The sequence below is a fragment of the Palaemon carinicauda genome, chromosome 21 (assembly GCF_036898095.1).
Source record: "Palaemon carinicauda isolate YSFRI2023 chromosome 21, ASM3689809v2, whole genome shotgun sequence".
Lineage (NCBI taxonomy): Eukaryota > Metazoa > Arthropoda > Malacostraca > Decapoda > Palaemonidae > Palaemon > Palaemon carinicauda.
In genome coordinates, this window is record NC_090745.1 from 37,375,062 (window position 1) to 37,390,831 (window position 15,770).

The 15,770-nt window shown below is 49.4% G+C and overlaps 1 protein-coding gene and 1 pseudogene across 1 annotated transcript in view; both read right to left on the reverse strand.

The window, feature by feature from the left end:
* LOC137615270 (protein mono-ADP-ribosyltransferase PARP3-like) overlaps positions 1 to 15,770 on the reverse strand; it is a 352,885-nt gene that overhangs the window by 279,570 nt on the left and 57,545 nt on the right. Inside the window, exon 2 of the mRNA XM_068344998.1 lies at positions 12,028 to 12,094. Coding sequence (XP_068201099.1) covers positions 12,028 to 12,092 — 65 coding nt within the window. The 5' untranslated portion in view covers positions 12,093 to 12,094. The remainder of the gene's footprint in view (positions 1 to 12,027; positions 12,095 to 15,770) is intronic.
* Positions 6,197 to 6,315, reverse strand: LOC137615573 (5S ribosomal RNA; annotated as a pseudogene).

Sequence of the window (15,770 nt, forward strand, 5' to 3'; positions counted from 1 at the left end):
CTTAAAAAATAGTGTTTGCTGACGAAATCAGAGGCCGTACTTTAAGCTACAATTGAAGTGGATCCATACACGGTAAATTTTTTAGTTTCGTATTTAATTGACACTTTTTAAGAAAACCTATTTTGATTTCTTCATCTATATGTAAGTATTGTATAACACCAGAGAGAGAGAGAGAGAGAGAGAGAGAGAGAGAGAGAGAGAATCGGCTGTTATAATCGAATGCCATGTTTTTGTTTCTTGTACCACCTGAAGCGAAGATTTGATCGTCACAACTAACAATAGTCATGTTAATTTCATTATTAAACTCAAGTTACCATATGTGAACTAAGATTTTATTTCTGAGAGAGAGAGAGAGAGAGAGAGAGAGAGAGAGAGAATATATCAGCCGTTATAATCGAATGCCGTGTTTTTGTCTTCGCTTCAGGTGGTACAAGAAACAAAAACACGGCATTCGATTATAACGGCTGACACACACACACACACACACACTCTCTCTCTCTCTCTCTCTCTCTCTCTCTCTCTCTCTCTCTCTCTCTCTCTCTCTCTGTGTGTGTGTGTGTGTGTGTGTGTAAGAAATAAAATCTTAGTTCACATATGGCAGCCTGAATTTAATAATGAAATTAACAAGACTATTGTTAGTTGTGGTGATCAATTCTTCTCTCAGAGAGAACTTTTGATAAATATACTGTGTACTATACAAAACAAATCTTTGTAAAGTAAAACAATACTATTTAAAATATGACAAAATATTGTCAACTCGTAACCGAAGTTTAGGCTATTCCCTGCTGATAAACGAACCCAGCCTACGTGTGAAAACCTTGAACACCCACAGGGAAAAATAAAGCTTTTATGTATACTGTACAACACGGAAATAATGCTTTAATATACAATCAATATTAACACAAATTGAAATTATTGAAAAGTTAGAGAAAGATAAAGATTGCCGAGAATGTAACCACAGTTCTGTTTACATTTTGTAGGTTGGACTTGCATAGTTGAAGTTGGTTTCATTGTTGATGTGGAATTTTATCCTTTAAGAGGCTATTTATTATGAAATTATGTTAATAAGATGTAAGGTAAATATCATTTAGTAACATTTATTATCAAGCACTGTATTAAGGGGAACCAATATACTTAAAAAACACAATAGATTTGATACATTTTGTAGTGCTTGACTCCGACTTTGAACAGCTTCCCAGATACAGAAAATTTCTTTTTGAAAAATAGCCATCGCATAAATGGGGAATCGCATAATTCAAACTCGCATAATTCGGGACCATACTGTACCTGAAAGGAGGAAAGTCTCCATAGCCTTCCTGGTACTTTCTTTGGAAAAATCCTTGGTCCGTAATAGGATTCCCAGGGTCACCAATCAAAGATCAAGCCACGATGTAGCCTGCAAGGTGTACTTCATCACCTCCTGATCGAGGATCTCTGCTGCCGAGAAAGTGACCTGACATTTGGAGTCTCTATAGATATCCCTTTGGTCAGCTCTTATGAGTAGTGGAGTGGAAGAGCTGATCGATACTCGTCTAAGACCTCGAAGTACCTCCTCTGCTGAACACAAGGAGGTGGAGGGAGCTTGGTAGAAGAGCTGGAACAATGAGAGGAGAGGTCTGAGAGTTGTCTGGCGATCTTAAGCCGAGCACTCTTTAGCCCTAGGGACCAGGGCAAAGCTGCACTGGCCTTTAAGGGCTTTTGAGTACCAAAGACCCGATCTAAGACCATGTCTTTACCCTATCGGGAGGTAACTGTGGGTCGGCAAACCCATTGAAAACACTGATAAGGGTCAGAAATTGTTAGAAGGCATGTTCTGACTCTTTCTGCTCCCCCTCCGAAGTGGGACTGGCAGCGAAGTCTCCTTCCTCCACTACTGAGAGCTTATCTCAGGGTGGGTCGTGAACATCCCTAGAATGGCTGACAGATCCTGTGGGTTTGGAAGTCCTCGTAAAGGACTTTGGAAGAGTCTTGATGTTCTTCGACTCCTTGCGGGGAAGAAGGTACAACTCTAACATTGAATACCTGTTGGTACTATCTTTCCTGACATCCACCCCTCGTGAGGCTCCCTCGAGAGAGGTATTTTAGGAGAGCGTCTGGGAGGAGTACCAAGGTTTGGCCAAGAAGACCTCACAGGGGTAAGTTTCACCCTAGGAGCTTTGATGGTACCCGAGACTCCCCTTTTCCTCTTCAGGGGTGAAGCAGCCGAGGTTCTCTGCCGGGACTCTGCTGGTGCCGAAGGCTGTTGGACAGCAGAGGCTTCTGAAGAGCTTATGGAAAAGGAAGGCACGAAGGCCTGTACAACTGCCCTAACTATGGCACCACACCATGGCTGCTTACTGACACTAGAGCTGTCTGAGAGATCCCTTGAAGGGGAAAGGACCGAAGGTTCCCTTCAAGGAGTCTTTTCCAGAGCTAGACGATGCTGTGGGTGTGCCTTTGAAGTAGGAATCTTCGGGATCTTAAGAACTCCCCTGAGGTGCCCTTTCCCTCTTTCCCCAGCGATCACGCTGTAATGGGTTTGCGGGGAGGGAATGGGGCAAAGGAAACCTGTTGTAAGCGACTCTACCTTTCCTTGGCAAGGCTTTCTCTGGGAGGGTATAACCGATGGTCTGGAGGGCGAACATTTACTTTTCTGTTCCTTCTTATCCTCTAGATGGCGCAAATTCCTTGAAGTCGATGGCGAGTCTGGTTGTGCAATGGTGAGCGCTGGCGCATTGGAGAGTGCCGGCGTGTAGGAGAGCACTGGCTCATTGGAGAGCACTGGTGAGCCGGAGATAGCATGCGACCAGGAGAGCTCTGACGCGCTGGTGAGCGTCATTGTGCTGGAGAGAGTTAGCGAGTTGATGAGGGCTGCCGTGCTGCCAAGCTGGCATACACTGGTGTGTTGGAGAGCGTTGACGCGCTGGGGAGCACTGTTGTGCTGGAGAATGCTGGTGCTCAGGAGAACACTGACATGCTGTAGAGCACTGACGTTCTGGAGTGCGTTGGCGAACTGGAGAGCGCTGACGTGCTGGAGAGCGCTAATGTGCTGGAGAGCGCTGACATGCTGGAGAGTGTTGGATAACTGGAGAGCGCTGATGTTCCTGCAAGCTGGTGAGTGCTGTCCTCTGCACGCAGGGCATAATAGGAAAAGTTTCGTCTCTTTCACACTCACGGCGGTACAGCATTTATGATCCTATACCCTGGAATATTTCCGCAGGCATCCCTACCGAAGACACACAATCACTAACGAGCTAGTAAGAAAAGAAAAAGTATTAGAAAAAAAATCTGCCAAAAAAAATTCCAGCCAGCGGAAACATGACAAATTCGAAGATAATTTGTATTTTTCCTAACCATACAAACCTTAGCTATTTACATTGGGTTTACCTTTTAGCGCAGCTGAAATGGCGAGCCATTAGAATTTAACGAGGGTGTATTACCCCCGCGCTAGTTAGCGGGGGGGGGGGGGGGGGAGGGGAGGGAGGGGGGGGTGTGGTAGCTAGCTACCCCCCCCCTCACACACAGATGAATGCTCACTTTCACTTAGAGGTAGGACTTGTCTTGGGGGACAGGGCTGGCAGGCAAATATGTGTAAATAGCTAAGGTTTGTATGGTTAGGAAAAAAACAAATTATCTTCGAATTTGGCATTTGTTCCGTAACCGAAATACAAACCACGCTATTTACATTGGGTGACTTACCCATTAGGTAGGGTGGAAAGTCCCCAGCCATACTGGCTTTGGCTTTACCCGGGGACTCAGAATCCGAGTGAGTCGCACTCGAGAAAAGGAGTCCCTGCACCTCACAAGTTCCTTGCTCCGCAAGGAACCGTGTGGCCTACATAAGCTTGTGTGTGAAGGAAGAAGTGTGACCCGTCCTAGGCAGTTGACCTGGAGTTCCAGAAGGAACTCTGGGTTAGGACGTTCCCAATACCACCTCGTCAGGGTATGGGGGACGTGACAGTATTGACTCAATACTCGGAACACAAGGAAGCATGGTTTACCTGCAGAGGTTCGAGGTCAGCTATGCAGAGACCAGGATGCTGCTTCCCCGTAGAGGGGATGATGAAGAAAGAAATAAGGGCCAGACCTACTTCTTTCGTTCATGCAGACTAAAACCTGATAACAATGCCCTCAACCTGTCCAAAAAGGAGCCTGAGGTTAGACCAGCTGTTGTGTAGCCACCACAGAGCGATAGAAAACGTATCGAGACTCCTGTGGGTCACGCCCTGCAGGAAGCGGGCTGCGAAGGTCATTAGACGCTTCCAGACTCCAGCTTGTAGCACCTGCGTCACAGAGTAGTATTACTCGAAGGCGAGGGACGTTGCGATGTATCCAACATCGTGCTGTAGGGCGACGTGACGGGGGAGGGTCTGGAGACAGGTCGAGATGAATGTCCTTGAGTCCGGGCTGAAGAGGTATACTGGTGACTCTCCCCCATGTCCTCCTTGTGCTCCCAATCGGCTGCAACTGAGGACAAACTGCAGCTGTTCCCAAAGCTAACCTCTCGATTCCTTTGCTGGCAAGAAAGAGAAGGTCTTGGGACATCAGATACAGAATGGAGACTCAAAATCTTGAAGGAATTGGACCGAAGGGCCGGGACCCCCAGATTCTGAATCTAGCCAACAACTCAGGAGCTAACCTGAATGTTGCCTTCACCTCTTCCTTAGAAAGGGCGGAGTCGTATGAGACCAAGAAGATTGCTTACACACTGGCCGTGGCCAGAGTGAGCAGGAGACCCAAGGCGGAATACAATCCGAGGCCTGTCGTAAAGGGTCTTGAGAAGATCTCTTAAAGGACTAAAAGTCCGAGCCATGCTCCAAGTTGGAGGTCTTCCTCCGACTAGGGCAGGGACGAACGTAGCTTCGCATGAGCGAGGAAAGATCCAGCGGGCAGGAAAAAGTTATTCCTTTAAGCCTGAAGGTCAGGGAAAGGCTGAGCGACAGGCTTCATTGCAGAGAGCGGAAAGGAGTTTCCTCCCGCCGAGAGGCAATAAGACCATTATTGCTGGAGAAGAGGCCTCAAGGGAAGAGGTATATCTCCCACGGCACCAACCACCGAAGACTTCACTTTGCCTGGAAGACCCCTGCGGATGACTATCGCAGATGACGCGACCTCCGTACCGCGACTGTAGCGGGTTGTCTCTTCTTGAGGAGGAGGCGTAGTGTCTCCAGGCATGAAGCCGAAGCGACGCCCCGGTTCGGAAGAGATGTCGCAGTGTGGTTGCTTGAGTAGTCTGCGCCGTGGGAGAAGCTCTCCCGGGAGTTCCGTCAGGGGAAGCAGAGGGTCCAGAAACCGTTCTGCGCATAGTCCCAGTGGAGCTCTCCCATTGAAAGGTTGAAAGACAACCTGGTCTTGTTGAGACCCATTGTCCACAGACAAAAAGGAGGGAAGACGCAGGCGTCGAAGTTGTCCCACCATCACCGGAATGCATCTTGCCAGAGTCTCGGGGTCTGAGACTGGGGGGAAGAACAGCGGAAGCTTGAGGTTCCAAGCTGTCCCGATCAGGTCCCCCAGACCAGGACTTGCTGGTTACTCAAGGTCAAAGACCCCCAGGTACACTCTCTCTACGAGGCTCTGCTCGGATAGTCGGAGAGAACATTCCTCTGCCTGGAATGAGAGAGCCAATGGTGGTATTGAGAGAATCTCAATCATCCCGGTATCTCTACTGCAAGATGTGAAGGTGTGAAAATGCGTCCCCTGCTGGTTAGAACACGCCAGAATCATGAAGTCGACGCGCACAGGGCGACTCGGCAGGAGCTGTAGGATCTGTAGAGGGGCCAGACTACGGCACCTAAGCCTGCCTGAATGATGGAGAGGTATCCTTCAGGTCTTGTCCATAGGCCTGGACCGGAACATGCCCCCCCCCCCCCTTTCCTTTGACGAGTCCGAGAACAGCATCAAGAATGTGGGGAAAGGACAAGAATATCCACTACCATCAAGAGGTTCCATAGGTCAATACCCATTGCAGATCTAATAGTTCCGCTGGTCCCATAGGGGCCAGGAAGTCCGGTTAAACGTTGCCTGAAACCACCGGAACTTGGACCACCCCACATGGAACTTATCCTGAGGCGACCCTTCGGACTATAGACGGGTCAATGAGGAGAGGAGAACTAGGAAACGTTCCAAGGTAGGGCTGAAAGCTCTGCTTGACTGAGAACAGGTACTGCGACTCTCCTCAGTCTTGCCACAGTCAACTGAAAGGAAGGCTCGGAGGATGTGGCAACAGAATCTGGCGTCCCCAAGTGGTCACCCATCCAAGTACCGACCAGAACCGACGTTGCTTAACCTCGCTGGACGGACGAGAAGCGGGGTTTCCAACGTGGTAAGGCCGTTGACTCAATATCATGGTCAGATACTCCAGATGTTGAGGCAGAAGAAGAGAAGGCTCCAAGCAAAATACCATGAACCCACACTCATGGTAAGCATCCGGAAGCTTGTCCCGGCGCTGAAGAAGGTCGAACCCGAGCCTACCGGAGTTGACCAGCCCTCCAAAAAGCGAAGGAGGCGGAAGCCTGCACCTGAGCGGCCATGAGGAAAGCAGGGAGAGTTCTCTGGGGAAACAAACCTGCTATGCCACGGCAGGATAGCCATACTGCATCATAAGCAGGAATACTTGCAGTCTAGGCTGAAATCCACGAGCTCCCTGGAAGATGGATGGAATGGAAACTGAAAGTACCCGTCCTTCCGATCCAGGGTTCAAGGAGTCCTGTCGCCTCGTTACCAGTCTGCTCGATTCTGCTGTTCTACACTGGCCAAAGTTTGTTCGAAAAACTTGATCAGGGCTGAGAGGTCGACTACGGAACTTCCCTCTCAGATCCTTCCTTACAAGAAAGGATCGACTGAAGAGGCCGGGGGTGAAGCCGTCGATGATCTTATGGAGGACCTTCGCCTAAGGTATGGATCATTCTGCCCAACCGGGCAATTCTTGCCGATGCTATGGCATAGAGGTTCAGAGACACTGAATTCGCTGACAGAGACGGCAGGCGCGACATCCTTGGCTGATCACAGAGATTGTGCGGGAATGGGCATCGGGAAGCTGTCATCCGGATGAGTAACCTTAAGCATCCTCCCAGCGAGAAACCTGCAATCCTAGAGTTTGTGAATTCTGCCGCTCCTTTTAGGACTATGCCCCCCCGGGGGAGCCTCCCGTGCCATCTGTTCCTGACAGGAGGAAACTGCAATTGGACACCTTGTCCCAGTTGTCGTAGCCGATAACTTAGGCCGACGTGGTTGAAAGAAAAGGGCGCTGGAGCCCTGCAGAGTCTGGAAGAAAGCGCCTTGGAGGAGTGAAAACGGAAGTCGATTTCCTCCGCACAGCCGCTGTCTAAGTCTCTGTCCTTGGGCACAAACAAACTCATCTCAAGGATGGAAGGGTGTCTGAGGTCGTCGACCTCCACAGATGAGACACCCGAAGGAAGCCCTCAGTCAGCGCGTCCAGATGGTACAACATCGAGCTTGTCCGCAAGTTAGATACTTAACGACGAAAGGCCAAGGTGCCTGAGCTCGAGAGGAGGAAAGTACCCATGATCTTCCTGTAGCTTCCTTGAACCAAACCTCGAGCCGTAACCGAGGAGGGAAAGGACCTGGTAAGCCCCCAGAGGAAGGGGTACGCAGTCACCCCTTGGCCGATGGAGAAATCTCGAACGGAAAGCCCCCCCAGCGAAAAATCCTTCCAGGGAATGACGGGGAAGGGCTAACCCAGGTTCTGGAAAGAGGAGTGTTGCTCAGATCTCCCTGAAGTTTCTTCCTATTCTTGCAAGTGCCATGCTCTGCGTTTAAGGGGTGAGGCCGTGTTCTGGAAATACGCTCCAGAAGAACTCGCCAGGCTGGCCATGCTGCGAAAACCCCGATGGAAATCGTGGTCGCCCTGGAGCTCGCGCGATGGTAATTCAAAGATTTGCGCGTGGGCGAACGTGGAAGCGCCCATGCGCGGTCACGCAGGAACGCAAACGAAGGTGAGCGAAGGAGCGCAGAGGGAGGGCGAGCGTGGTAGGGAGGGCGAGCGTGGTAGGAAGGGCAAGAGCTGGTGGTCGGTGAGCGATAACCCATAGACGAGCAATGGATACTGCAAGAATTAAGCCAACGTTCGTGCGAAGAAACACCGTCGGTTCGCGCGACGGAACACCGTCGGTTCGCGCGACGGAACACCGTCGGTTCGCGCGACGGAACACCGTCGGTTCGCGCGACGGAACACCGTCGGTTCGCGCGACGGAACACCGTCGGTTCGCGCGACGGAACACCGTCGGTTCGCGCGACGGAACACCGTCGGTTCGCGCGACGGAACACCGTCGGTTCGCGCGACGGAACACCGTCGGTTCGCGCGACGGAACACCGTCGGTTCGCGCGACGGAACACCGTCGGTTCGCGCGACGGAACACCGTCGGTTCGCGCGACGGAACACCGTCGGTTCGCGCGACGGAACACCGTCGGTTCGCGCGACGGAACACCGTCGGTTCGCGCGACGGAACACCGTCGGTTCGCGCGACGGAACACCGTCGGTTCGCGCGACGGAACACCGTCGGTTCGCGCGACGGAACACCGTCGGTTCGCGCGACGGAACACCGTCGGTTCGCGCGACGGAACACCGTCGGTTCGCGCGACGGAACACCGTCGGTTCGCGCGACGGAACACCGTCGGTTCGCGCGTCGGAACACCGTCGGTTCGCGCGACGGAACACCGTCGGTTCGCGCGACGGAACACCGTCGGTTCGCGCGACGGAACACCGTCGGTTCGCGCGACGGAACACTCTCCGTCCGCGCGATGGAATACCGTTGGTTCGCGCGCGGGCGAACATTGGAGAGCATGTGCGCGGACTCGCATGAGCGTAGACGTGCAGGCACGTGGGCGTGTGGGCGCGCAGGCGAACGGTCGCGCGGGCGCGCAGGCGAACGGTCGCGCGGGCGCGCAGGCGAGCGGTCGCGAGGGTGGGCAGGTGAATGAGCGCGAGTCCGAGGTGGCAAACGCAAGCGTTAGCGCGATGGCGAGGAAACGCGCTGCCGCGTGGGCAAGGAAGACCGCTGGCAATATGGATCAACAGGCGATCGGTGGTGAGCTGGTGTGCACTAACGCACAGGTTGGCGATGGCGCGTTGTGGCATGTCGACGCGTTGGCGAGCGATGGCGAGCAGCATGCGCAGGTGGGCGATCGCGCGATGGCGAGCAGCATGCGCAGGTGGGCGATCGCGCGATGGCGAGCAGCATCCGCAGGTGGGCGATCGCGCGATGGCGAGCAGCATGCGCAGGTGGGCGATCGCGCGATGGCGAGCAGCATCCGCAGGTGGGCGATCGCGCGATGGCGAGCAGCATCCGCAGGTGGGCGATCGCGCGATGGCGAGCAGCATGCGCAGGTGGGCGATGGCGAGCTAGTAGCTGGCGAACCATGTTCCTTCAGAAGTGTTGGAGAACGTTGGCGTGCCGGATGTAACACACGCAGGCGATCCGGAGATCGCCGAGAGACAGGTGATCGCTGACGTGTAGAACGCTGTTGAATAGGCGATACTAAAATCGCCTGTGCGCGCTGGCGAGCAGGTGAACGCTGGCGAGCAGGTGATCGCTGGCGAGCTGATGATCGCTGGCGAGCTGATGATCGCTGATGAGCAGAAGGCAACGCGTGAAAGCCTGCGCATAGAAGAAGAGCCCTTGACCCAGACCTGAACCGGAGTTCTAGATCGCGAGGGCGAACGTGGGCGCACAGGACGCGTAACAGGAACCAACAGGAACAGCAGGGATGATCATCATGAGAGCGCTGACGAACAGGAGAGCGCTGGCGAAAGGAGAGCGCTAGCGATCAGGAAGCGCTGATGAGCAGGAGAGCGCCTGTGCGCTAATACTGAGCAGGAGCAGGAGAAAACAGAGCAGAAGGGCGCGCAGGGGAACCCTGACACGCAAGGGAAGAACCCCCGTGGGAGGCAACCCTTTGCCCCGAAGGGAACGTTGTCCGTCGGGAGACAGATGTCCATCGGAAGACCGTAGCCTGTCCGCCGGGAGACTGATGTCCGTTGGAAGACCGTTGTCCATCGGGAAGACCGTTGCCCGTCGGAAGACGAGATCAGACTGCTGTCCATCTGCACCAAGGCGGAAGATCAAGAAAAAGGAGTTGTAGGCTGCAAACGGAGATTCAAAAAGGCGCCTCTTAGCACCCTTATAGGATGATGAGAGGCCCTTACGACGAGGCGGACGGTGGGCCTTACAGCGAGGGAGGCCAACAGCAACAGCAGCAGAAGAATCCTCCGAAGAGGAGTCTCTATGAGTGTACTCTCTCGCGAACGAAAGAGAAACACTTCGTAGAAGCGACTGGTCCGCCAGTGACCCAAAAGGAGCAATCCTCCGAAGAGGGGCTCCTGCAGTTGCCCAGCCCCTTGAGCGAAACTGCAGGTGTGACCGCTCAGCACCAAGAGCATAGACGCACGAAAAAAAGGCAAGAGAAGAACCCCCCAAAAGGGGAAAAACTCAAGCCTGGACAGGAAAAACTTCCCTCGGAAGGAAAGTTACCCGCCCAAGGAGGCAAGCCTCCTGAGAGTTCTAAAATGAACTGGAGAGCTGTCCGTCGTCACGGGAGTACTTTCAGTAGAAGGAGACACGCCCCTGACGAAAATACAAGGGGGGAGGCAGCAACAGCCGAATCCCCAGGCCTCAACAAGACATCTCACACCGTTGCCATATTACAGAAACGAACTAGATCGGTAACTGTAAAAAAATAAAACAAAAATCATTAGTACACATTCATTCCCACGGGAAGGCTCCGAAGAGGAATCCCGAGGGAAAGGAAACAAGAATTACACAACAGGCACGTGCCCTCACAACCACTTACACTCACGGAAGGAGAGCTTAACCAAAACAGAATTATAACAATTATAATTATGAAACTATGTAATTATGTAATTTAAAAATGAATGAACACTAAAGAAAGAACGAAAACCCCGAAAGGAATCGTTCTACAAGCTGAAAAAAAAAACAATTACAATTAGATTCATAAACTAATTGAGACAAACGTACGGCGTAGCAACCCCCCCACACGGAAAGGAAGCTACAAGGGCGTACTAACACGTAGTAAAAGGGTGAACGACCTCAAGAGAGAGAGAGAGAGAAAGACCGAAGTCAAACTCGATTGCCACCCGTAAAATTACGCCGTGGTGGCCTAACTGCCGAGGACACCACGTAGATATCGTACACTACACACACAAATCTGAAAAGGAAACTTACTGATTTCTATACTCAAATATATATACAAACATGAAAACATGTTTACATATATATTGAGTAAAAGAAAAGTAAGCGATTAAGTAAAGACAAAACAAACAATGGCTGCCAAGAGAGGACCAAGACAGAGACGTCTGTCACAGTCCGAGCCAAAAGTCAAAAGTGGGCATTCATCTGTGTGTGAGGGGGGGGAGGGGTAGCTAGCTACCACTCCCCCCCCCCCCCCCCCCGCTAACTAGCGCGGGGGTAATACACCCTCGTTAAATTCTAATGGCTCGCCATTTCAGCTGCGCTAAAAGGTAAACCCAATGTAAATAGCGTGGTTTGTATTTCGGTTACGGAACAAATCAGTTCTCACTGATGACCGCTGCTGTCAAAGCGACTACTATACTCAGTGAGCAACCATGTGGGATGGAACTTCTCCGCTCCCAGTCAGTAACTACACACCACTTGTTTACACCAAATTATAAAATCTTAACTGCTGTGTATTTCAGCTTTGCTGTTCTCTCTCCTCTGGAAAAGTCGAAGGTTTATATTTGTACTAGAACAATTCTGTTTGCCAGTGTAATTTTTAATAAAATCAGAATGCCATTGTAGATTCATTTGTCAGAATAAGTTTACTTCTTGGTTTTGAAGCCACATATTAGTTCAGACTGATTAAAGTACATCTACAAACCTTTCAATAGTAGAATGTTATGATCTAAGCAATCCTAGCCGCATGCATACTGTACAAACAAAATTATACTTAATGATCATGTAAAAAATTTATTATATCTGACATAGCCTGAATATCCATTGAATTTTGGTTAAAAGCATCTACAAAAGACACTCATAGAACTAAATAACTTACACATTATCTGGATTTACTTTCCGTGGTCTACCACGAGGTCTACCAGTTCCACGAACTTTGTCCATATCTGAAATGATACTTCACATTAATAATACAGTATAGAATCAAACTATAAAACGCAATAAAATTATAGTGAACACTCATGAACTGTACCCTCATCTTCATATAAACCTAATTCTAGTTTGGCTTAGCTCTGTATGTTAAAAAGTTAAAAGAAATGTGTGAATACACTTCTTTGAATCACTATTCCTTGTAAGCTAACAAATATGACAATTTCGAGAGCAATTTGAATTTTTCCTAAAGATACAAACCTTGAACTCTTTATTAGGGAATATGCTTTCGGAAAAGCTGGAAGACTAGCCTTAGGACTTTTAGCAAGGTAAGACTCCCCAAGGTGGATGGAAGTCTTAACCAACCGGCTGGTTTTTGACCTGGGGTATTCCTCTGTGCTACTCACGCTTTATAAAGGAATCGCTTTATAACCTACAGACCGAAGGGGCCAGCTTGCTGAGTACCGTAGGTGCTATGTCCCAAGAAAGAGAAGATGAAAGAAAGGAGCCAGTCACTCTCATTATTCATCCCAGACTTAATCCTGAGTAATGTCTGCTCTCCACCATCTGCTGCAGTACTTGTCCATCAAGGAGCTCATGGTGTTTAAACCACTTGTTGTGCTGCCACCACAGGCTCAATGAAGAATGTCTCCTTGTTCCTGTGAGTTACGTCTTACAGGTAATGGCCAGTGAAGGTCGTCTATTGCTTCCACACACCCGCTTAAAGAACCTGTGCCACAGAGTAGTTTTTCTTGAATGATAGAGACATACTAATGACCATAATGACATAAGCTCTTTGTTACCGTATCAGCGGAGGAGAATCAGGATTCAAGGCCTGATCTATGACCTTGCGAATCCACGCTGAGATTGTATTCTTTGTAATTCTCCTTAGAACTTTTCCTGCACTGATGAACAATCTGCTCACTCGGGTACGAGCACCTGAAGTTCGTTTGAGGTAACACCTCAGAGCCCTCATTGGGCAAGTAGCAGCTGATCTGGGTTATCAGTTTTGTTACGTAAAATTTTCAATCTGGAATGGCCAAAATCTAAGGTCTGCTACTCCAAGATCTTGAGTCTTGGGGATAAACTCAGAGACGAAGCCGAGCATTACCTGGCCCAATCTTCTTAAAAGGGAGATGTCGTAGGAAAGAAAATGCAGTTCACTTACTCTCTTGACCAAGGCCAGAGCAAGTCAGGTAAAGATCTGATGCCTGACATAACGGTTCATAAGGAGCTCCTTTCAGCAATCGTAGTACACAAGCAACATTCAATGGAGGTAGTCTAACTTCCGACCAAGGACAGGTAAACTCGAAACTCCCTATGAGGAGAGATAATTCTAACGATGAGAAAATACTAACTCTTCCCAGTCTAAAGGGAAGGCTCAAGATTGAGCGATAATCTTTCACTACTGAGACAGAAAAGTTTCTCCACTCGAGGTACAGAAGAAATTCCGCTATCACCTTCCACGACACCAACCACAGAAGACTGTTGACTTTGCTTGATATACCGCAGCTAAAGATTCCCAGCGGTATCCAGACATCCTTTTCGCAACAGGTTGCAAAAAGCCTCTCCTGGCGAGATGCTGCATAACCTCCAGGCATGAAGACCTAGGGACTCTATGGCTATGTGATAAATCTTTACATGTGACTGTCTAAGTAGATCGTGATGTGGAGAGAGTTCTCTAGGGACCTCTGTGAGTAGCAGTAAAAGGTCTGGGAACCATTTTGTGTGAAGCCATAGCAGAGCTATGAGGGTCACTGATAGGTTTTTAGATGCTCTTACCTTGTTGAGTAATGTTCTCATCACACAAAACAACGGGAACACATAGCAATCTAATTTGTCCCAATGTTGTTGAAAAGCATCTTGCCAAAGTGCTTGAGGATACGGTACTGGGGAGCAGTACAGCAGGAGCTTGTTGTTCAGTGATGTTGCAAACAGATCCACCATCGGAGAACCCCACAAAGTCAGGACTTCTTTGGTTCCGAGATAATTCAAAGACCACTCATAGCCCACTATATGAGTCGCTTTGCTAAAGATCATCTGCAAATACATTCCTCTTGCCAAGAATAAAGCAACCTGATGGAGGACACAGAGCTGTCTTCTGATCAACAGCATCTCAACAACTAGATGGTATGTATAGGTGATGTGAAAACGGATTTTGAGCGAAGCGAAAAATCTATTTTTGGGTAAGATGGCCATGTCGTCCTGATGGAAGTTCCTCTAAGGTAGCTTCCTAGGGTATATTACAACTACGGCAATATTCCCAGAGAATTTACCTTAAGGTACCCAGAATTCTAACTCCTGGAGCGAATATCCCTAATAAAAGAGCCAGGGATGTCGTATAAATCAGAGGACGTATTCTTGACATGCCACATGGCAATCTGTACCCCGAACAGAGTTAACACTTCGTAGGGGTCAAATGGCAAGAAAACGAAAACGAGAAAGAAAAGGGGAGAGCCGTTCGTAAGACCCTCTCTTCTCCCGTTTCGTAAGCGTGCCCTGCGCCGATTCTGGCGCCATCTGCATTCCTTGTAGCGAAACACGAGGTGCTACAGATACTGTATGTAGGGAGGGGTCCTACGGCCCTTTCATAGAAAGGGAAGGGCGGGTCCATCAGGACGACATGGCCATCTTACCCAAAAATAGATTTTTCGCTTCGCTCAAAATCCGTTTTTTGGGCTCAAGCCATGTCGTCCTGATGGAAGTATACCAGAGCATTACTGTATCTGTCGATTCTCAAAATGTGCCGTACTCCTCAGAAGTATTTCCCCCAGTCGACGCGACCTAGAGACCCAAGATGTTACCGTCATACATCTTTTCAACTAATCATAAACCATGATAGAGCTTCCTGCCCCCAACAGGGAAGAGTCTTACTAGACTCTGGGAAAGTCTCGAAGAGTACATATATCTAAGTATGAACCCCAGGCAAGCGAGTATAGTGGTCTCACCCCATACTGGGTAAAGCGAAGTTCGAAAAGAATCACTGTGTCAATATGAAATATCGACCAGTCCTCCGCTCAAAACACGTATTGGACAAAGGTTTATATCCGCTTAGGAGGAAACTCGTAAATCCGCCACCATCCCTTTATGGGATGGAGTCCTCCAGCTAAGGGAAAGCATAAACCAATGCAATATTAGCTTGCATAAAGGAACATTCTATTAGAATTATCCCCGGGTAAATATACATAGAATGAATGCTCACAGGTGAAGGAGACGCAAGGTTCTCAAGAACCAGTTTATTGACAGACAATAAACAAACAGGTTAACCACACTCATTTATATATATATATCTATATATAAGAGGAGGATAACCAAAACTTTAAGCATAAGTATGATAGTAAACAGAAACTTGTTTGTCTGAAAGAAAAACATTGGAGCCACTTTTAAGATACCAAAGTATCAAAGTCAAAAGTCTGTATTACTAATCAGTCACATTAGCGTTAGAAACGCTCGGCACGCATGTTTGCACTTATGCTAGGTTCACCTTTGAAAGTGGAACAGTCAACGTGGGTCACCCAGTACCCTCACATAGTTTGTAGTACAGCATGTGACTACATACTCACCCTGGAATTAATTGTCCCAATTAAGCTACTGTTCCTCGCAGAGTTAAACAGCAGGGTTAACGACGCAACCCACTGCTACCACAGAACCTCTTAGTTGCTGCACTTGCTTCGCATAGTGACGAAAGAACAC